This window comes from Phodopus roborovskii, unplaced genomic scaffold (assembly GCF_943737965.1).
Source record: "Phodopus roborovskii unplaced genomic scaffold, PHOROB, whole genome shotgun sequence".
In the NCBI taxonomy this organism is placed as follows: domain Eukaryota; kingdom Metazoa; phylum Chordata; class Mammalia; order Rodentia; family Cricetidae; genus Phodopus; species Phodopus roborovskii.
The window spans coordinates 213,816-237,410 of NW_026126448.1; the positions used below are offsets into that span (position 1 = coordinate 213,816).

At 51.1% G+C, this 23,595-nt stretch overlaps 1 protein-coding gene across 2 annotated transcripts in view; it reads right to left on the reverse strand.

Annotated features, from left to right (window-relative positions):
• Acot11 (acyl-CoA thioesterase 11) overlaps positions 1-23,140 on the reverse strand; it is a 52,807-nt gene extending 29,667 nt beyond the window's left edge. The window contains exon 1 of one of the 2 annotated variants that reach the window (XM_051188361.1): positions 23,097-23,140. Coding sequence is in view for 1 of the 2 variants with exons in the window: in XM_051188360.1 (XP_051044317.1) it covers positions 18,027-18,059 (33 nt within the window). In the remaining variant the exon portion in view is untranslated. Of the gene's footprint in view, positions 1-18,026; positions 18,092-23,096 lie in introns of those variants that run through there. The other variant, XM_051188360.1, reaches the window with a different exon arrangement.
• Between the last annotated feature and the right edge of the window lie 455 nt (positions 23,141-23,595).

Sequence of the window (23,595 nt, forward strand, 5' to 3'; positions counted from 1 at the left end):
CTCCCAGATGTCCCTGCATCTGGCAATGCTCTCCAGATACCTACACTAAACTTTCTCCTCCACCACACCTAGGAGCAGTCTTGTCCTCTCCTTTCCTTTTTGTTTCTTTTGGTTTTTTTTTTTTTTTCACCCAGGTTAAACATCTCTGTGTCAGCTCAAGTGTCAGGGCCCATGGCAGGTGTTTCCATATTCTCATTCTCTACCTTGCAAAGCATCTGCCTCTACTGATGAGCAGAGCATGCACCCTGGAACATGGCTTCTGTGCAGCTGCATGTGGGAGTGCTTTAGTCATCCCAGGACCACTAGCAAAGGGTCATGAGCATTTCTGCAGGCCCTAGAGGTAAAGGGCAGAGACTCAGAGAAGTCAAGAATATACCCCAAGTCACACAGCCAGCCAGTGACAAAGAAGGGAACAGAGCCCAGGGCCCTGGGTCCCACACCAAAGGCTGACAGGAAGTGATCGGGCTGCTAAATGTGCAGCAAGTGGGCTTGCTGGGCCTGTGCCTCTGAGCCCTCACCGTGCTCCACTGGCTTGGGGTAGGGAGAGGCCTGACCTCAATATGTAGAAGAAGGAAAGGAAAGGCTAAGCTAGGGACAAGCATTCTCTTTCTCTCAGCCTCAGCTGGGGTCCTCAGCCCTGCCTCTTGGCCTCTTGGCCTGAATACGAATGGCTCTCAGCGCATCAAACCCACGAGACCTGAGCAGGTCATTCTCATCTCAGTTTCTGCATCTGCCAAAAGCCTGAGGCTAGTGAGCCCACTCGGACAGCTAAACTCAAAGTCACAGAGAGGAGCTCAAAGTGGAGGTGCACGCCTGGGATCCCAGCACTCAGACTGCTCTAGCAGGGGATGGCAAGTAAAGAGGTCAACCTGGGGTACACGGGTAACTGGGGCGGTCTGGGTGAGGATGGCCCCATAAACTCATATATTTGAATGCCTGTTCTATGTTGTCATATCCCACCCCACCACACACACACACACACACACACACACACACAGCATTGGTGGGATGTTTGGGAAGAGCTAGGAGGTGTAGCCTTGTTGGAGGAGGTATATCATTGGGGGTGGGCTTTGAGGTCTCAAAAGCCCCCGCCATTCCCAGTTAATGTTCTCGTCTTGGCCTCCTACTTGCACACAAGGATGTAAGCCCAGCTACTTCTGCAGTCCCGTGCATCACTGCCCACTGTGATGCTCCCGACCATGAAGGTCATGGACTCCCCCTCGGAAGCTGTTAGCAGGCCCCTCCGTTAAATGCTTCCTCTTATAAGATGCCTTGGTCACGGTGTTTTTGCAACAGTAATGGAAAAGTAATGAAGACAGACACTGTCTCAAAAAATAACAAAATCATGGGAAATGAGTATGGGCCAGGATATGGAGACAGGACCCCTTAGAGTCCTGGCAGGAATGTAGAGTGTTGAATACCTGCAGAAGACCATTTCCTTGAGAAGAAAGTTGAACAGAGGGTCTGGAGACATTGATCGGTAGTGAAGAGTGTGGGATGTTCTTGCAGAAGAGCATCACAAAGCTCAGCTCCCAGAACCCACTTCAGAAGGCTCACAAATGCCTATAACTCCAGCCCCAGAGAAACTACACCCTCTTCCGACTGCCATGAGCATTCATACATGCACAAACCTACATGTGTACCTATGTACACATAAATTACAATAACTTTTTTTTAAAGATTTATTTATTGTGTTTACAATGCTCTGCTTACATGTCTGCTTCAACACCAGAAGAGGGCACCAGACCCAATTACAGATGGCTGTGAGCCACCATGTGGTTGCTGGGAATTGAACTCAGGACCTTTGGAAGAGTAACCAGAGCTCTTAACCTCTGAGCCATCTCTCCAGCCCAATTACAATAACTTTTAAAGTTAATCAGAAACACCTAATGTCTGAGCCCTCCTACTCCTAGTATATCCCAACATTTTTTTTTTTAATTTTTCAAAGAAATCCAAATAAGTCCTCAGAAAATACAGGTAATCCAAGCTTCAAGTTCAGTTAGAGACCCTGTCTCAACAAATATGCTAGAGAGCAATATGAAGGAGACGCAGCACATTGACCTCTGGCCCCTGTCCACCTGCACACATGCTCACACACACAGCTGGGGAAGCAGAGAACAGATCGTGCCGGCATGACACCTGGAGCATGTTGGGAGTCTGCGGAATGGGGTCATTAGCTCTGTAGATTCACTTTCCTTATCTTTCAAATGGCCCTTGGACAAATTGTCAAGACTTTCCAGCCATGAAAGGCTTCCCTACAGGAAGAACCTCCTGCCCAGGCCTCCAAGGTATGAACACCTCACTTCAACACTGCTCTCATGGTGACACTATTATTTAACTGTGGGAATATTAAAGAAAAAAAGACACAGAGCAAAAATCCTCTCTCGACTCCTGGTTCTCACAGGACCTAGGAAGCAAGCCTGGCTTGCTGGGAAGCAAACACAAGAGTTTGTTCAGTGGGTTCCCAATTCCAATTAATACCAACCACAAACAGGAAGAACGCAGAACATTCTAGAACACAGCAGAACATCATCTGCCTCCCTCCGCCCCAAGGATAAAAATAACCTCATCTGTAATCTGATGCCTAGCATCACCTAGTCACTAGAACTGCCCAGGCCCACCAAGGAGCTGGTAGAAGACCAGATCAAGAACAGGGATATAGTCTGAATGCGATCTCACACATACATTGTCTGACCCATGGACAAGTACTGGAAGAGCTTTCACTGACAAAATGTACTGGAGCCCAGAGAGGTCCTACATCCTCCCCAAGGAGCCAAGACTGGAGGCTATGCCTCCTACTGGTCTACCTACAGCCTTTATCTAGCATCTTGATGCTGAGAGGTGCTTAGAAATTAATCACACCTATTGGGAAATATCAGTGGGGAAACAGACATGGGAGGTCTCCGTCCTAGGTCTCAAATGAATGAGCAAAGCCAGCAGTTTTTTAGACAAATTGTCAGAGTTGTTTCCTGTGAATTGAACTTCTCAAAGAAGCTGTCTCTATATTGAACATCCTGAAGACGGTGTGACCTTGGCAGTCGAACATTGTAACTGTGGAGAAATGGAGCAAACCTATCTTGAATTGCTTTTGCTCCTTTCAGGGGCTAGGGAGATAGGTTAGGACAGAGTCTCCTTTTGTAGCTCAGGCTGGCCTCACACTCTTGGCTTTCCTCTTGTCTCAGTGCTAGGGTTATCAACAGTCCTTCCCAAGGCCATTCAGTCACCTCCACACTTGACCCAACATACCCATAACTACCAGGAAGCCTCTAGGATCATGTGACTAACCTAGCAGACCAGTATCCTCCTTCACCAGCCCCAAAGCTAACACTACAGTAAGTTAACTTTCAATAAGGCTGTAGCATTTGCTCTCTGCTGTAGCCTACCTATCTGATACCTCCAGCAGCGCGTTAGGTACAAAAATCTAAACACAGTTTTATACTTTTCTTTTGTATGGACCGTCTTCCGGAGAACAGACATGCCTGTATCCATTTCCATTCAAGGTGTTGTGAGCATCAACACAGATCTTGGAAACCACAGGCACTTCACTCACAGTAAAGTGCCGTGTGTGGTGTGTGTGCGTGTGTGTGTGTGTGTGTGCGTGTGTGTGTGTGTGTGTGTGTGTGTGTGTGTGTGTGTGTTGGGGGGGTCATTATGTGGAAGAGTATGGAGAGTGAGGAGTTGCTGGATAGACATCAGAGCTCAACAGCCCATCTCCCACTTTGGGAAACAGGAATGTGGAGAAGATTCTAGAGTCTGGATGGCATTTGAGTCTAATCCAGCCCAACCCTGGGAGGGGGGGGGCTGGGAACCTTGCTTGCCTTCTGTCCACTTAGTGGTTCTTTTGCTCAACAGCCACCCAGAAGCCCCAGGGGTCAGTTTCCTTGTCTGTAAAATGAGACTCAAAAGACTTAGCAGGGCTGACCTGGGTGTGAATGAGGGGAATGAGGGATGTAACCAAAGGTCTCCACCAATCAATAGAGGCTCTGGCCTCTATTGGTGCAAGGGCCTGCCACCAGGCTGGGTCAGCCTGCCCAGTAAGAGGTCTAAGGGGGCTGCTGACCCAGATGAAAGACAGACTAGGCAAGAAGTAGCATCATGGGGAGGGGGGCTGAGTGGCCAGAATCCAGCTTTCCCCTGGACAGCATCCCTGCTCGCTCCAACTTCTCTGCATTGTTTGGGCACTGTGCCTACAATGTACCAGAACTTACAGCCTGTGGAATGTGAGCAAGTATTTCACCCTGTGAACTCAGACTCCTCAGTTCATAAAACTGGAATGGGTAGCTGAGGTAGTGAGGTACGGGTGAGACCGAGAATAACTACCCTCCTTTAAGGACATTTTGTTGTTGTTGTTGTTGTTGTTGAGATAAGGATCTCATTCTGTGGTCCAGGCTGATCTCAAACGTACTATGTAGCCCAGGCTAGTCTTAAACTAGCTTCCTACATGCTGGTATTACAGACTTCCATCCACCATACCCTGCTACATTTACTTTTTTAATCTTCACACAGCCCTAATAGCTAATAGCTGAGTGTCCTGTTCCATTTTACAGATGAGAAGACAGAGGCTCAAGAGGAATAAGCAAATGGCACATGAATACAGATGATCACACAGCCAATAGAGATAGGATTGGGACTTGTGTAGCTGTGCTGTGCTAACTTCCACCTAGCAGACAGGACAGTCATTTCTGTCTCTGGGCATTTGATATGACCACAGGCAGGCCAGGCCAGCGCCCACACCTGCATCCTGAGCCTCCTCCCAGTGTCCCCTCATGTCCTCTTGCAACGACACTGTTGGTGTCAGGACCCAGATCAAAACGCTTTCTGAAACACTGTCCACTGGCCCATCACCAGGGAGGAAAATGCTGGAAATGACTTTGTCCATCTGCAGTTCTGGAGAATGAGAGGACACCTCACATCAGCTAGACACACCCTGCTCGGGTCCAGTGTTGTGACCCACCACATGTGGCATGAGCGAGCTTGCCCCAGACACAGAGGGCTCCCTCCCTTCTGTAAACCGTTGTACTGTCCAGTCCTTCCATCTCCCGCCCTCTTCCTCCACACGCCTCCCTGTGGGCCTCCTGCCTCAGGCTGTTTGCCACTGCCCACCCCTAGAAAGAGACTAGAATGTCTTGAGCACAAGCAGTCTGACCTAAATGCCAAGTGACTCCACTGTGTGTCCCAAGAGCCACTCTGAACACACCCGGCCCAAACCCCACTGACATCCCCCAATTCTTCCAGTGCCTGGCTGGCACTGAGGTGGGCCACTCGGGAGGGGGGCTGTAGAGAAAACGCCTGGCTTCTCCCCCACAAGAACCCTTTACACCCTCCCCACTACACAGCCAAGAATGCAGCTTGTCCCTGCCTCTGGGTTACCATGGCAACGGGAAGCCAGGCAATGGGCCCAGACCCTGCCATCCTGCAAGCCACCTTGTTTACCCTGGAGTGGGGCACAGCAGCCACAGATATCACAATTCCTTCTGGAGAGGAAAAGAGAAGAAGAGGGAAGGGGAAGAAAAAGACAAAACGGTTACGAGGCAGGGCGCACAATCAGAGAGAGAAAAGGAAAGACTGGGTAGAGGGAAAGAAAAGAGAGACGAGGGGAACAAAACAACTACAGAGAGAGGGAGAGAGCAGGGACGGGAAAGAGGCCCCTCCTGGTCCTCTCGCCACACCACACATTCCTGGACCTGAGCTTCTCACAGCTTTAGAGATTCCGGGCAGCTAAGACTTCCTGCCCCAGGAAGCTGGCAGCCTGGCTGGGCCCCTCCAGCTGCTCTCTAGGCCCTACAGACTCCACCCTGCTAAGGGATGGTGTCCAGGCCTTCCCCCAGCAAGTGGGGCCCCTTCTGCCACCCCTCAGGCATGGAAACTCTCCTGCCACTTTGTCCTCTCCACCCCCACCCCCACCCCCTACCCAGCCTCCTCCGGCTCAACCCAACTTAGTTCTCCTCTGTGTTTAAGAAACCATTCCCAAGAAGCATTGCAGAGCGGTTAGAAGCAAGCCTCACGATTACCAACTGAACACATCCTGTCACTCTTTGCCGGTAAGAGACACCAAGCAGGGCCAGGCAACCCTGACAGAAGCTGCTCTGCAGGGACCGTGCACCCCTACATCTCAGGTGCCTTTCCAGCCCCTGCCGCAGGGGAGTTGATTGGCTACAAAATAGTCTTGACCTGTCCTGGCCCCCACATATTCCCCACACTGTGTAAGAGGAACCTGAGCCACAGGAAAAGCTTGCTGAAGGAAAACAGAAAGGCAGAAAGAGAAGAAAGACAAATACAGGTGTGGGGGTGATTGGTAAGAGGGCTGTGGCTCTCAGTCCTCTGGACGTGACCCTGCGTCTTGTTCGATGGAGAACACTGAGCCATAACTTTAGCCACTCTGAACCTCACTGTTCACATCAATAAAATGCAAACACTAGTATCATAGGAAGGAGCCAGGGTGCTTAGACCAGAACCTGACTCACGGGAAGCATCCCAAACTGTAGTGCGTTGTGTTGTTAAGAAGCCTAGGCCCACAGGTCCCAGGGGTAAGATGTCTGCTGAGAATGGCCAGGAAGCAGAGAACGCTTCGAAGGCAGCTAGGCCTGTGACCATAACATCCTCTCTTCCTCCCGGCACTACCAGTGGAACACAAAGCCTGTCGACACGAGGGCTTCATTTCAACTGAGAATCATGGCTGGACAGGACAGTCTGGTCCTCACAGGCATCCCACACTCCATGACTGCCAGAACGACATGCCACCCAGTTCTAGGAAGGCTCCAGGGCCTTGGGTGGGAAGCAGACTCCTGGAATCAAAGTCTGTGATCACTAGAAAGCAGCCAGGGGTCAGTGGGAACAAGGTGGGCCAGGGACTGGGAGAAGCCTCCCGAGCCACAATAAACTACTTCAGTATTTTGCATTTGTGCAGGGCCCAAGCATCGCCAGTACCCAGCATGGAGCCCAGGGGCATTTCCCGTGCAGCCCTGCGCTCCTTCTCCACTCAGCACTGTCTCAAATGGCTGGAACAGAGAGGGGCCTGGCCATCGGTAGCTGCCTCAAAGGTTGGGACCCTGGAAAAGGCTGGCTTCATCTGCCTGCATTTCAGTGTATCTGTCACTGTCCCCTTGCTTTAAGTTGGTTGTGTGCAGGGCTGGCTCTAGCTTAATAGCTGTTTATGTGAAAACAGCCTCATGATGTCATCTGTCCACAAACTCAACTGTGGTTAACTCCTGCTGTTAACCAAAGCGTGGCCCTGTGGTGGCTGAGGCCTTCCACCCTAGTAGGGTGGGAGAGGGGAGAAAGGAATAACTCAGTGCAGAAGAGGGAGCCCCAGGCTGGGGTTTTGCTTGAGGCCCAGCTCTGTGAGCAGGAATCCAGATATGACAGACAACAGGCTGGATGGAGGAACAGGATGGCACCAGGCTATGCGTGATCTGGGCTCAGGCCTCTAGCTGAGTGACAGGGCTGGCTAAAAACCAGGCCTACAGGGTTCCAGGGAGGATGTAAGGTCAACAGCATGCCAGGTGGACAGTTAGAAAGAAACCAGCTCTACAGTCAATGCTGTTTATCTCTGCTAAAACTCCCATTCAGGCCTGGGCAGTGGGGGCATGCCTTTAATACTAGTCTGGTCTACAGGGCTAGTTCCAGGACAGCTAGGCCTGTTACACAGAGAAACCCTGTCTTGAAAAACAAAAACAAAAACTCCTCTTCAGGCTGAGTGGTGGTGCATGTGCCTTTAATCCCAGCACTCAGGAGACAGAGGCAGGCAGATCTCTGTGAGTTTGAGGCCAACAGAATTAGTTCCAGGACAGCCTCCAAAACTACACAGAAAAAAAAACCCTGTTGGGGAGGAGAGGGGCTCCCATTCATTTCTACCGAGCACTGTAGAGAAGAGTCTGTTCTCTCATGACAAGCAAAAAGAGACAAGATCATTTAAAGAGTGAAATAAAGCACAGAGCGAGGGGTGTGGCTCGCTGCTAGAGAGCTTGCTGGGTATTCTGGAAGCCCTGGGTTTGATCCCTAGCCTTGCATAAAACAGTTGTGATATTATCTCAGCACTTGGAAGATGGGGGCAGGAGGATCAAGTTCAGTCTCGGCTACGAAGCTTAAGACCCTGTCTCAAAAAGAAAAGAGAAAGACAGGAAAGGAAAGACAGGGGACTGTGATGAAGGCAGAAGGTAATTCTCCAGTTTGAGGCAGTAATGGGGGAGGGTTCCTGCTGAGATCTGACTAAATGCATGAATGAATGAGAATGAGCAATTATGAAAGTCATGGAGGGGGTTTCTAAAGAAGGGAAGATACAAAGTCCCAAGAGGACAGTTGTGACGTCAGAGGGCGGTGGGTGAAAAGCCAGGAGGGCAGCCTGGTCCACGTGGCCCAAGACTGGGCAGATCCCCAGAGTGTAGATTTGACCCGAAGAGCTAGAGTCTGTAAGTGGAGAGATGGGACCTGCCTTTCGGATCTCTCCACACTGGGCATGGATGTGTGTGTGTGTGTGTGTGTGTGTAGAAAGAGAGAGAGAGAGAAGAAGGAAGACAGACCCTCGGAATGAGGTGGGGTCTCAGTGCTGCCAGCAGGAAGGAATGACACCTGGCAGGGTTGGCCCAGGGCATTTCAGAGGTCCAGCTAGCAGCAGCACTGGTGGCTGAGTCCATGCTTACAGTCAGAGATAAGGAGGGGCAGGACGTGAAGTGAGGGAGAAGTAAAGGTACTGAGTCTGGGAATCCCAGAAAAGAAATGAGCAAGGAAAGGGACCAAGAATTTTCTAGAGGGGCTGGAGAGATGGCTCAGCAGTTAAGAGGACATGGGTTCAATTCCCAGCACCCACATGGCAGCTCACAACTGTCTATAATTCCAGGATCCAACATCCTCACACAGATATATACACAGGCAAAACACCAATACACACAAAATAAAATTTTTTTTTAAATTTCCAGTTATTGTTAAATGCTCGCTGAATGTATCGAAGTTCTGATTTGTACCCCACTATTGAAAAGGGGCTACACAACTGCAAAAAATAACCACCAGCACATACTGGCATCTGAGAGTCCCAGAACTCTACACCTGCAGTAGGTTAAAGGGTATAAGGATTTAGGAGGTGGAGTTTAATCCTCTCCCCTAGGTCTGAGTCACCGTAAGTGACATTTCAACCAATGCCTCCAAGACCAGGTCATGGGAAGCTAAGCTTACAGCACCTCCAAGACCTCCTAGAACTTAGCTGCCAGGTAAGAAATATGGTTGTCACAACAAAGAATCCCCATGTGGGTGCTCTGAATGACATTCCCAGTAAAGCCCAACCTTGAAGCCATGCCCACCACAATGCTACTGAAGCCATACTAGACCCCAGTGAGCTCACACACAAGCTAAAACCACCTATTAACCTCCACCTGGACCCCACAGGGCAGATGAACCGCCCTGCAGAGCTCTGCCCAGCCTTGTCCAAGCTTCCAACCCACAAATCACAATGCGTCATGAACTGGTGGGTTCACTAAGCCACAGAGTCTCAGTGTGGTTTGCACTGCAGCCCTAGGGGGATGTAGACGGGAACACACACACACACACACACACACACACACACACACACACACACACACACACACACATAAAGACTCAGGAAGCCATCAGCCTGCTGTAGGGCAGCCCCAGGCAAGCTCCCTGACACACTGAGCAGAGGAAAGGCAGATGGGAAAGGTGGGGAAGAGATGCTGGGAAGGAGTCCAGTCAGAGTGTCTTAGAAAAGGATGAGAAGTAGTCAAGTGGAAACTGGTACCACTCGAGTAGTAGTTGGCAGGGACCTGAACGGCTTTGCTTACATGGAGGCTGGGGAATACTGGGGCTTGTTCATCTGTCTGCTGGGTGTGTTCAGCAGATGGAGACATCCCCAGCACCAGAGAGCTGCCCACGGGATAGGCACCTAGCATCTAAGAAGTACTCAGGCACAAGCTCAAAGAGTCTTTTAAAAAAGACATCTACTGTTTGGTGTGAGCCTACTGTGTGCAGGGGTGAGCCTTGGTTAACTCTTCATCTCCCACTCATTAAAAGGGCAAAGGAAAGCCAGTGCAGCTGTGGCAGGAGCACTGGGGAGCAGGTGACCAGGGCGCGGCACTGCAGGCTCTCCAGTTGCCTTTTGGCTCCCAGCCAGAGCTGGTATGACATTGGGGCCCTCCAGGGTTTGGGGATCTTTCCTGGCAAAGACATCCAAGCTGCTGTGTCAACTACCAGCACACTCCCCATCCAAAGGGCCAATGCAGCCAGCTCAAAATCCACTCTCAAGTGAGACACACCTTCCCAGCACTGCCGCCCCGGAAACTTTACTTTTATCTTCAAAGCAAGAGGAAGGCTGACTCAGAGGACCTTGGGGCCCTGGGGAGAGGCTGAGGGGGGCTGGGAAGCAACCTGGGCTCACCCCCCCAACATCTGGCTCCTTTTAAAGACGGCCCCTCCCCCTTGCCCCACAGTCATTAAACCTTTGGCTCACCCACCACTTGCTCTCCTCTCTTATGAAAAAAATTTATGACATTTTGTTCAGCTATTTGTGTGTAGCCGTGGGGGAGGTGTGTGCAGCATGCGTGTGTGAAGTTCAGAGAACAACTTGTATGGATCTCGGGGATGGAACTTGGGTCATAGAGCCTGGCAGCACGTGCCTTCCCCCACTGAGCCATCTTGCCTGGCCCACCGCTTACTCTCTAACAATGAGTCTCCTCCAGCATGGAAATGTCTGCTAATATGAACCTTCTCACCAGCACGACCCAGGTACAGGGACCATCACGAACCCATATTCCCACTGGGGCTCAGAGAGGACTAGGAGAGAGGCAGCCAGAGGGCTAGGGAGGTAGCTCAGTAGGTAAGAGCACTTGCTGCTGTGCATGTGTGGTTGGTGTGATGTGTGCATGTGTATGTGTGTGTGTGTTGTGGTATGGTGTTTGTGTGTGGTTGGTGTGGTCTGTGTGTTGTGTGTGTGGTTGTGGGTAATATGTGGTGGGTGGGTGTGGTGTGATGTGTGATGTGACGTGGTGTGTGTATGTGTGTGTGATGTGGTGTGGAAGGAATGTAGTGTGGTGTGGTGTGGTATTGGTGTATGTGACAGGCAGTTTGTTATGACTTTCTGGCTGCCAGCCTAGCTCCAGGTTCAGTCTCAAGGGAATAAGAGGGATAGAGCAGGACACTTGATGTCTTCCTCTGGTCTCCACCAGTGAATCCTGAACATGTGTGTGCACAGCACACATACATGGACACAAAGAAAAGAACCAGTCAGAATCACTCATACACACACACACACACACACACACACACACACACACACACACACACTACTCACAGGACTGTGATCTGGGGGAGAAGAAGATGCTGCTCTGGTCTCTTCAGGCTTCATCAGGGATCTGAAGGAAACGAGGACCCACCCACCTGGCTTTGGGAAACCTGGGCTGCCTTCTGAAGCCCATAGGCAGCTCCCTTTCAGTTCTTTGACCCAGGCCAGGCCACACCCCAAGACAAGGCTAAGGAGTGGAGAGATGTGAGAATCAGGCCCACGGGCCACATTGAGCTTGCGGAACAAAGGTCCAGTCTGGACCGCTGGTGTGGGGCTGGTTTCCTAGGCCTCTCTTTCTGAAGAGCCAAGCTAAGGTTCATACAGCACTTTCTAAAGTGTGAGGTAAATACACACATGAGGAGGGAAGGAACATCCTGAGATGCCCAGCAGTGACTGACACACACCAATGACCCAGCTGTCTCGGGAGTTCAAGGACAGCCTCAACCATGTACTTCAGGGCCAAGGTGTCTGAAATACCCCAACAGAGAGGGAAGGAGGGGGATGGAGGAGAGATGCCCTGAGAGCAAGCCAGCGCACCAGCTCGCAGCCATTCCTACAATATGGCAGCCCTCACACACTTCCTACTGGGGCTCTACACACAAGATGCCATTTACTTCTCAGCAAATCCTGCCAGGGACAGGTTTCCCTCCAGCACTGGAAAGAAAGCCGAAGCCAGGTTGTCTACAGGGCTTGCTTAAGGTGTGAGTATGGAGCCAAGGTCCTGCTTTTCTCCCTGGACTGCCTCAAGTATCATTAATTCATCAATATGTCATCTGCTGAGGGTAGTTATGGCTACTGAGGAGGCCCTTGGAAAGATTCCTATATCATATGGCCAAGGAGGACAGAACAGAAAGCCACTCCTCAAGGGGTCATTTACCTTTCCTTATGGGATGGGCTCTTTCCTGGCTCTCCATACGGTTGCCTCTGCTGAACCCTGCCTGCCCCCTTAGAGAAGTTTACAGCCAGAGCTAATGGTCACCTACTCCAGGAAGCCTGCCTGGACCCCTCTTGAGTGACGAGGACCACCTCAGTCCTCCTCTGCCAGTCTAGCTATACTGTGCTGTCTTTATGAGCTAATAGCCACCTCAGGTGCCCTAACAGCACTGAAGGACAAGTCTGGTCTGGCTCATTCCTGTCCTTAAAGCACTCTGGTCCTTGTTGCCATTGCCATGACTCTACTGTCACGTCCAACCTATAGGGAGGCTACTCCTGGAATGGCAGGGACACCGGCAGAGGACCCAGCTGGCTGCACCATCTGTCCTGGAGTCACAGGACAGAGCAGGCCTAAGGCAAAAATGCCAGACTGTCAGCTCAGCCAGGTCAGCCTAGGACAAGGTGAGAAGCCACAGTACCCAGGGCTTGCCCAGCGGGAGCCCGGGGTCAGACAAAACTTTTTAATGTTTTTGCTTTTATATATGTGCATGGGTACTTTGCCTGCATGTATATCTGGGCACCTCAGCTGTTCCTGGTTTCCTTGGAGCCAGAAGAGGGCACTGGATACCCTGGAACTGGAGTTACAGATAGTTTTTAGCTACCATGTGAGTGCCAGGAATAGAATCTGGGTCCTCCGGAACAGCAACAAGTGCTCTTAACCACTGAACCATCTCTCGAGTCCCTGGACAAGATGGTTTAATTCTCTAACTAGTTCAAAGTGATATAAAACCAGTGCCTTGACTTTCTCCTCTGTAAAGCCAGTTGAAAACCAGCAGCCATGTAAAGCAGTTAGGGGTTTAAATACACCTGCCATTCAGCAGGGCCTCAACAGAAACCACCATTTTACCACCTCACCTGACCAACATGCCCCGCCACTGAGCCATGACAGAAACCCACAGACAGATGAGAAACAGGAGTGATTATTTAACATGGCCAGTGACATGCAAGTTCTGTGGTTCACCAGTGTCTCGAGTTCTAGCAGTGGTTCTAACAATGCTGGCAGAGGTGGATCCAGTTCACAGATGAGACGTGTGGTCTACACAAACAGAGTGAGTTGGTGTCTCTGGACCCTTCCATCCTCCAGCAAAGTAGTGGGCAGCTCTCCCAAGGCTCTAGGAGGAAAATGTGGCTGCACTACCACACTAGGTGCAGGTGAAGAGTGGTGGTACCAGCCCCAGACCCTGGCACGTGGGTGGTGGGGTCAGCTCAGACAGCCTGGGTCCCCCAGCTTACACTGTCAATGTACAAGGATGAGGAGAGGAGGCTTCCCAAGGGATGACAGCAAGACCACTCACTGGAGTTGCAGATGCTTCCATAGTCAAACTGAAGATGAAGAAGGGGCCCCCGGCTAACAACTTCCCAAGCCCAGGTACCTCCTTTAGTGCCTCGTGGGTTCCTGGTTGGTCCTAACCCCATTCCCCTTTGGGAGAAGCAAGGGGGATAGGAAGGTAGCTGGGACCATTTGGAGCTGGTCAATTAAAGAAAAGCAGGTACTAAGTCAAGAAACAGCAGGAATGGTGGTATAAGCCTTTAATCCCTACACTGGGGAGGCTGAGGCAGGCAGATCTCTATGAGTTCAAGGCCAGCCAGGGCTACATAGTGAGACCCTGTTTCAAGAATAAATTAATTTAAAAACAAACTGAACCAGAGGACCAGAAAACCCCCAGAAAGCTCACAGACAACACCCACAATGCTCCAGACTCCAAGGCCAACTGTAGTCCCTCCAACCGCAGGCAGCTGGTAGCTGCTCCTCCCAGGCTCAGGCTGCTAAAGCTCCACTAAGCAGCTCAGACCCCTGGCACTCCCCTGCCTTAAAGCCTGCAAAGGAAGGGTTCTGTCTGCCCAGGCGAGCCTCCCAGAGACCCTCCCCACCTCCTCAGCCTCCGGGGTCCCCCTGCTCAGATGTCCATCTACTCAGGACCCCACCCACATCCTCTGGGTTCCTGCTGTCTAGATAGCCTGAGTTTCAAGCTGTTCAATGTTACTTGACAACTGTGTAACCTCGGGAAGGTGACTTAACCTCTCTGTCTCATTTCATCTTTAGTATAGGGCCCAAGCGCATTTGGAGTTATAAGGACTGAGTTCATGCATGCTCAGACATGGGTAATACTTTATATGACACTCATTATTACTGTTATTCACAGCATTCATGGCAGGTTTCCACTGTCTCCACTAGCTCAACAGCTGGGATCCATGCTGTCATAAGCCATAGCATACTCCGGCACCTATCATACCCCTCAGTAAACACCCATGTAGAGAACAAATGAACTGGATGTAACATTGTTAGGGAGCGTTTTTTAACTCTGGGGCCAGACACGATAGGGAGTCAAAGGCGAAGTGATGGCTGAGCTGTGTTTTGAACGATAAAAACATATCAACTACACAGATTGAGAACACTGTGGATATCTGCCGGTGGCCGAGTCTGGAGTCCATATGCAGCTCCTGAACAAGCTATTGAGCCTCAGAGAGCCTTCCACCACCACCACAACCCCTCCATCCCCTGGGGTCACTCATCCATTCAGCCATTTTGGGTCCTGCTGTATGATGGGCATTAGCATTTTCTGTCTATAGGCCCCCCCTCTCCTGCCACATCAGAGTTATATATGCCACCTCTTCACAAACATTCAGATCCAAGGCTGGGGGACTTCTAGGATCACCCAGCACACAGGCACCCAGAGACAAACATCTTGCCTAAAGTCACAGTGAGTAATGGGTAAAATGAGATTTTTTCTCCCCTCTGTGTGTATATATATGTTTGCATGTGGGTGTTTTGTGTGTGTAGTTTATATGTGTGTGGCGTATATGCCTTTGTACATGCATGAGGTCAGAAGAAGTCAAGTGTCCTGTCCTCGCCACGTTATTGGTTTGAGGTGGGGTCTCTCACTGAACTAGAAGCTGACCATTTTAGCCAGGCTAGAATCTTAGCTAGTTCCCAGGGAATACAGGCTCACAGAGCTGTGCCAAACTTTTGGCATAGATGCTTGGGATTTGAACATATACCCTCTTGTTTCGAACCTGCTGAACCAACTTCCCAGACCTGAAAATGAGATTCTAATCCAAGACTGACACTATGGCACACACTTGTAATCCCATTACTCAGAAAGCTAAGGCAGGAGGATCAGGAATAGGAGACCATCCTGAGCTACATAGTGAAACTATCTCAAAACAAAACAAAAAAGAAAAGAAAGAAGAAAGGGAGAGAGAAAGACAAGATTCCAATCCAAGGGCTGTTTCCCAAACCAGACCCCTAATGAGGCTGGGGACGATGAAGGATGGAAAAGCCACTCTCACTGTTCTGGGGTTCAAAGTGGGTCCTATGGAGGTCTTCAGCAGCACACAGGCCCATGAGCAGGGCACAGATGCCCGCCCACTGCTGGTTCAGGTCTCCATCAGCTTGCCATTAGGACCAACTGGGCGGGAGTCTCAGGAGAATGGAGCCAAATAGCCCATCACCAGTTGTACAGTCAAAACGGTTCCTAAGCCTCATTGGGAGTGGACTTGGACCAGACTAGAACTGAGAATCAGAAGTTCAAGATCATCTTTGGAAACATCTTCATCAAATTTGAGGCCAGCCTGGGTTACATGAGGCCCTGTCTCAAATATAAAAATGAAAATAGCTCAGAACCAAGAAAAGCACCCCAAATTTCCCCATTTTATTCCATAGGAGCAAAGGAAATTAACAGGCCACAGAAATTCAAGATCTGCCAACCAGGCACAAGTTCAAAGGTAATGACCAATGTCACTTTCAACTAATGTGAGGTCCCTGTGGCCCTCTGTCCCAATTTCCACACCCAACACCCAGCTCCACAGCCAGAGGCTAGATGCTAGCTGAGATTAAATCAGGGCTCAGGGTGGAAATGCTAAGCCTCATGTCCAGAAAAGCTCTCAAACCATCACCACTGAGTTCAAATCCCAGCTCTGCCACTTCCTGCCTCTGTGACCCCTCTGAGACTGAGTTATTTCTCATCTGGGATGAGTGTGGGGAGAGAGCAGCAGGGTGAAGGGTTACTTTCTTTCCTGCTATAACCAAACACCCTGCAGGGTAGCTAAGGGACGGAAGGGCTCGCCTTGGCTCACGGTTTCAGGAAACACAGTCCATGAGGCAAGCACATGATGGTCAGTCACACTGTCCACAGTCAGGAAGCATAGAGAAATGGTGCTGGTACCCTGATACTTTCCCCTTTTTCTATTTTTACTCAGGCCAGGGCCCCAGTGCATAGCATTGTGTCATCCACATTCAGGGTGGGTCTCCCCACCACCACCACTTAGACCTCTATAGAAACACTCTTGACTGAACTCCGTCAAGCTAACAGTGAAGATTAGCCACCACAGGGAAGGTAAAAAGGACCTGCCACACTGAACAGGGCAAGTGAAGGTGCATGCACTTAGCATTCTGTCTGGCAAAGTCACAACATGAGGATACTCTACCCTGGGGTCAGGGGGCAGAAGCAAGAGGCCCAATGGCTCAGATTCCACCCTGGGCCTGGCTGAGAAACTGTCTGCCCACATTTATTCTCTAGGTATCCCCTGGCCTCTGGCTAGGCCTAGGTACATCAATCACATCTTGTAAAGTTGTCTTGGGTATGGAGATAGAGATATGAGCCAAGCTCCCATCCTAGTGAGAGCAGGGCTCACAAAGGGTATATGATGTCATGAAAAAAAAAAAAATCTAGGAAGGCCTTCCAGAGGAGGCAGCATCCCAGCTGAATCTGGAGTCCGAGAAGGAAACTGCCGGAGAGACAGCAGGCTAGGGGAGGTACAGGGAGGCTGAGATCACTGGTGGAAGGTATGGAATACACAGCAGCTGGAGAAAGCCTATGTGGCCCACGGAGGCAGGAGAAGCCAGTCAGTATGGTGCTGCTATGAACACAGAGGGATGGATGAGAGCCTGCAGAGAGACCTAGACAAGCATGCCACCAAGATGGTGACCTGCCAGGTAAGTCTGAGCAGGTGCCACAGTTACTTTACCCCCTACTGTGAGAGCAGATGAAAGAGGACAAGGTCCCTGGGGCTGGGCAGGGATGCTGAGCTGCGTGCTGGCAAAGAGGCGGGTGAGGCATGTATTTGCCTCTTCTGAAATGTCCTCCGTTGGCAGCTACTGTGCTCAGCACAGGCTGCCCAGGCTGTCCTGAGTCCTTCTCCAGGCAACAGGCCAAAGGCCCCCAGTGAGCCATTGACACTTGGGTGTTTCTGGGACCTCAGCAACCTATATCTGCTCCAAAGTTCCAGTTAGGAGGTTCCAGGAAAAAGTACTCCAGAAGGTCACTCCATAGGACATTTTCCACACAGCCTTTCCCTCACATGGTTGTGTCCTTACTCTCCTGTTCTCGCCTGTGCACACACACCCTCACACTGTAAATTCTGTCAAGAGTCAGCTTGGAGTCCTGAGCTGGGGAGGTTAGGAGATAGAGCCCTGAGCGTGCGCGCGCGCACACACACACACACACACACACACACACACACACACACACACACACCAGCAGCAGCAGCAGCAGCATTATGTGCACAGGACACACACTCAACCAAACAGAATTCCAGAACTTGCTACAGAGGACATTCCACCCAGCCACAAACTGCCAGGCTGAGGGAGCCTACTGACCCCGGGGCTCTTTGGGGAGACTACTAGTTATAATTTAAGAAGTCCGTGGGTTCTGCAATTTCTCCTTCCAGAGGGAACTACAGAACAGACATCAGACAGTGAGGCTGGAGATGCAGATCCTGACTAAAAAGGGAAGCAACTACTTTCTGGGCCCCACATCGGGAGGCCCATCTGGCTCCCAGACCACCCTAACCCACCATTCCATACCCTTCGCAAGTGGTTTCCCACATTCTGGATCATTGCTGCTCTGCCTGCTGGGTTGCCAGGCTCTGGGGGGTCTGCACACTCCTAGAGGGCCTCTGGTCACCTGAGCCACAGGCGGCCAGCAGCTCCAAAGGCAGCCGGCTTCCCAGGGCTCCTCCTCCCAAGCTCCCGCCCTCCAGAGCCAGCTGCTAATATCTCCGCCCCATGTCCTGGCCTCTCCTCAATCCGCCCTCTGTGCCCCCCCCAACACACACATACAACCCCAGCACAGAAGGCTCCTAGCACCCGCCAGCTGGGCCACAGCCAAATGGGGACTGGTGCCCACCTACTGGCTCCACCAGACTCAGTCAAACTCCAGCCCCCTACGCCCTGTCCTTAGCTAACAGAATGACTCCCAGGTCGCAGAGCTCCAGTTCTCTTGCCAAAGATTCCATTCATCCACAAGAGGGCAGGCTGGAGCATGGCAGGATGCCAGGAAACTGCCAAAGCCTCCTAGAGATACACCAGATCCACCTGCCAGGATTTCACCTTTTAGAGTGCTGCTGACTGGCTCCTATGGCCAGCCTGCCCACATCCAGCAACTGCTGATCTGGGAGACAGTATACCAGCCCCCAACAGCCACTTTCATGTTAACTAGTGATTCTTCTAAAGGAGGCAGCTGCCAAAGTCCACCATTCATGCCATGCAGACTCAGCACGTATGGCCATCAACAGCTTGAAACCCTCCAGGATTTCCCCTTTCCCCTATCACTTCTGCACGAGGGCTTAACACTCACACTGGACGGAACAAAAACGTCTTATTGGAGGCCAAAGGGAAAGGGTGAACAAGTGGCTGAGGACATAGTCCTAGAATACCAGAGCCCTTCTGTGACTCAGGCTTCCTGCTGGCCCTGGCCCTCTCCCACAAGGATGACCCTTGGAGTTGAGAAGGGACGCATCCCTGGGCGTCACAGCCGGCACAGAGCAGAAGGGACAGTCTCTTCTGCTCTCTGCTTCCATTTTAGTCCCCACTCAGCTGATAACATGCCCTCTGCCAAAGGCTCTGAGTTCACTACCATTGCCCAGGACTCTGAGCAAGTCCTCTCCTCTCTCAAAGCCTCTGCTGTAGGAACCAAGGGCTATCACACCATCCTTGTGAGGTCTTGTCATCTATCTGCAAAAGAGAAACTGAAGGCATAGCTTCAAAACGGCAAAATGGACACCAAGTGTGCTAACTCATGCCTGTAAACCCAATACTCTGGAAGCTGAGGCAGGACAGCCATGAGTTCAAGACCAACCTAGACTACATAGTGAGTTTCAGGCCAGCTTGATCTATAATACCATGTTAGACGTCATTTAAAAAAAAAATAAGAGGATGGGGACTGGCTCAGTGGTATAGTGCACTTGCTTCTCTTCCAGAGGAGCTAAGTTTGGTTCCAACACCCATGAGAGGCAGCTCACAACCATCTGTAACTCCAGCTCTAGGAGAGCCAATGTCTCTGAGCTCCATGGGCATCTGTAGATGCAGACACACACACACCTACACCTAATTAAAAATAAATACTTTCTGAATGGTAGTAGAGGTTGAGGAGATAGCTCGTTTTGCAAAGTGTTATTGGAAGCATGGAGACCTGAGTTTGGCTCCTTAGTACCCATGTAAAAGGCTGGATGCAGTGGTGGGCACCTGGGATCCCAGCACTAGGGAAACAGAGATATACAAGGTCCCTGGGGTTTGCAGACCAGCCTATCTAAAAGAATGGGTAGGCTCCAGGTTCACTGAGAGACCCTGTTTCAAAAAATAAAGTGAGACCATGGGGTGGCTCAGCATGCAAAGGGTGCTTGCTGCCTGTGGTGGTTTGAATGACAGGACCCCCATAGGTCATATGTGAATGCTTGGCCATCAAGAGTGCACTACGTGAGAAGAAAGAGGTGTGGCCTTGTTGGAATAGGTGTGACCTGATGGAGGAAGTGTGTCACTGAGGGTGGGTGTTGAGGTCTCAGAAGCCCAAGCCAGGTGCAGTGTTGATCTGCTGCCTGTGCCTGTGGATCTGGATATAGAATTCTACTTCTCCAGCACCACGTCTGTCTGAGTGCCTCTATGCTCTCCACCATGCTGATAATAGACTAAACTTCTAAATCTGTAAGCTAACCCCCAATTTCTTTTATAAGAGTTGCCTTTAGGGGCAGGAGAGATGGCTCAGAGGTTAAGAGCACTGGCTGCTCTTCCAGAGGTCCTGAGTTTTCAGTTCCCAGCAACCACATGGTGGCTCACAACCATCTATAATGAGATCTGGTGCCCTCTTCTGGTATGTAGACATACATGCAGGCAGAACACTATATACATAATAAATAAATCTTAAAAAAAAGTTGCCTTTAGCCAGGCATTGGTGGATCTCTGTGAGTTCGAGGCCAGCCTGATCTACAGATGGAGTTCCATGACAGGCTCTAGAACTACAGAGAAATTCTGTCTCAAAAAAAAAGAAAGAAAGAAAGAAAGAAAAAGAAAAAATTTTTCTTTGTCATGGTGTCTCTTCACAGCAATGGAGCACTAAGCCACTGCCCAACAACACCAGCCTGACAGCCTGAATTCAACCCCCTGAGCCACATAAAAGTGGAATGAGAGCACTGACTGCACAAAGTTGTCCTCTGACCTCCACAAATGCGCCCCCTCCACATGTGCCCCTGCCATATGCACGTCATCCATACACATATAGTTAATAATAACAAATGAAACAAATTAAAAATTGTTAAAGATGAAAAAGCAATTGAGGAAAGTAACTCTGCCCCTCCTCTCTCTCTCTCTCTCTCTCTCTCTCTCTCTCACACACACACACACACACACACACACACAGATGGCATTAAGGACTAGAGAAATCCAGGTGGCTTCTGGAGGAGGTGGTACTAAAGCCAGCCTAGAGCCTGAATGGACTTGGGCAGGCTGGGGGGGGGGGGGAGTGGAGGAAAGCCTGGCAGGACAGGACAGGACAGGACAGGTGCAGTCCTGGCTATGGGATGGTGTCACCCTACGGGAAATCAGGAGACTGTCAAAGGGGGCCTTACGGATCGGGAAACAGTGTTGAAACACTGATGTTCGTCTGCACGTGGTGAACCTGCTCAACACGATGAAGCCTGGAAAGGAAGTCAGAGCAGGTGTGGAGAGACCCCCGGCAGCTCATCTCACTGCGTCCACGGGAATGTAACAGACCCTGCTACTGAAACCCTCTCTCTGCAGGACCACCTCAGGCTCAGATGTGGAAAGTAAAGCTGGAGAAGAGCCCCATCCAGCTGATCCTGCCACAGGCACACCATGGAGAGGCTTCACTCAGACATCAAGGACGACTTCCAAGGAGGCTGAACCCCAGAGTGCACAACAGGGAACTAAATCTTTTTACAGAGACTCCTGCGACTCACAGAGCTATGACTGGTTCCTGTGAGCCTCAGAGGTTCTGCCCCCACTAAGAGATATTTCCATGGGCATCCACCTCCCCTTCCAACGCGCCTGAGTCCCAACGGCGGCGGGGACCACATCTCCCTCATCTCTGGGCCCCTTCCTCAATACCCAGACCACAGCCCCACATGGAGACATCTATCCTAGGTCCTAAAAGGGCCCAAACTTGAGCCTGCATCAGGGTCTCCCAAAGGCCCCTTAATATCCAGGGTGCTGGGCCCAGGCAGGTGTGTAGTTTGTTTTTATCTTTGATTCTATATGTATGTTTTGCCAGCACGCATGTCTGTCCACTTGTACCTCTAGAGCCCTTAGAAGAGAGGACATTAGATCCCCTGGAACTGATGGTTGTGAGCAGCCATGTGGGTGCTGGGAATTGAACCCTGGTCCTCTGGAGGAGCAGTCAGTGCTCTTAACTGCTGAGCCATCGCTCCAGCGCCATACTCCAAGGTTTTTGTTTCAGTAGAGCAGAAGTTAACCCCAGGCACTTACCTGTCTAACAAAATCCCTAGAGATGTCAATTCTGCTGGACCAGAGAGATAGACCAATGGTACATTGCAGTAGGGATATGATAATGAGGCCCAGAGACTTGACAGTTGTCACCTCTGCACACATTTCATACATTTCTCTCTGTGTGCTGGAACTTGAGCCCAGGGCATTGTGCATGGGAGGAAAACTGCATCCCCACGTAGTGCGTTTTCTCTGTTAGTTTAGTTGGCTTATGTTGATGTCCTCTTTAATTTTTTTTAACCTCTAGTAAGCCGGCAGTGGAAATGGAACAGATTCATCAGGACACCCTGCCCCTTCACAGTGAGAGCCTTGAACGTAATAGACGTTCAGTGAGCATCTAGCAATGGGGGATGGAGGGATATTACAGGCAAGGGGACACTGAGCGGAAGTACTTGCCCGAATACATCTGCTCAAATGAATGCATGAAGCGGAATATTGTCACCCTCTCTCTGTCCCCAGCCTCTGGGGCCCTGCAGTGTGGCAGATTAAGGGAAGCTTTGAGATAAAGGGGGCGGGGCATTGATGAAGGGAGGGGCCAAGAAAAGAGTAATGACACCGGCAGAAGAGGAAACGGAGGGGACTATTCAGAGCCAGGCCCTAGTGCCAAACCCTGCACTTGGTGGAGTAAAAGCCTGTAAAGGATAGCAACGGGAAGCCCACTGACTGGCCCAGGAAGAGGACAAGCAGTGTTCCTGAGGGTGGGGAGAGGGTGGAACCCCTCTGGGGAAGCAATGTTTCACCAGCCCTGAATACCATCCTGCCGGATAGGTTGTGATAAACGGATTCTAGTCTGTGCCAGCTCCTGAGACGAGTGGACCTCCCACGTGGCCAGCTGCGGAGGGCCTGGGCCCAGCCCAAATTCTCAGATTTGGCTTTTGCTCAGGAATTGTTCTCACCTCACCTTATGCCAAGTAAATCAACACAAGGTGCACCTTCTGGGAAGTCTGAGCCCTCAGGTCCCTGGTGGCAAGCCTGGAGCCCTCCCCAATCCTCACGGAGGTTAGCACCTAAGCACCAGCCAGTCCCCAGCAGAGACCGACCTGAGAGTCGTACAGAGAGGCGACCCACGGAGCTGAGACGCCAGGAACACGTGTGCCCTTCCAGAAGGGGAAGAGTGACCGCGCGCACCGGGGATCTTACCCAAGTCCCGGGACAATGCTGACTCCAAGGTTGGCAGGGTTGAGTGGGGGACCCCCCGGGTGCCAGAGCAGCGTCTGCCGCTGGAGCTCGGCGGAAACGCTGGCTGTAGGCAGAAGGCGGGAGCGGCCAGACGAGTTCCTGGGCCAGTCTGTGCCCTCCCTCCCCTGCCTGGAGAGGGTGGGGCCACCAGGGGCGGCGGGGTCAGCAGATCCCAGAGGTCCCCGGTGGGAGGTCTTAGAGGACAGGTTCTATGCCAAGAGTCTTGTAGGCACTTCAGCCCCAGAGTTGTCAAACCCTGGTCACAGGGCAGAGGTTGAAGAGTGGGCACCTGGCAGCCACTGGAAGCAAAAGCCGACTGCTACTTCTAAAGCGTGACTACCAGTCCTAGTATTATCTGCTATTCAACCACACCTTTACTGTGTGCCCAGTCCTGTGCTGTGTGCTGGGATGAGGTGCTAAACAGAACCCACAGTTTTTGCTTAGGATTATTGACAGGGGT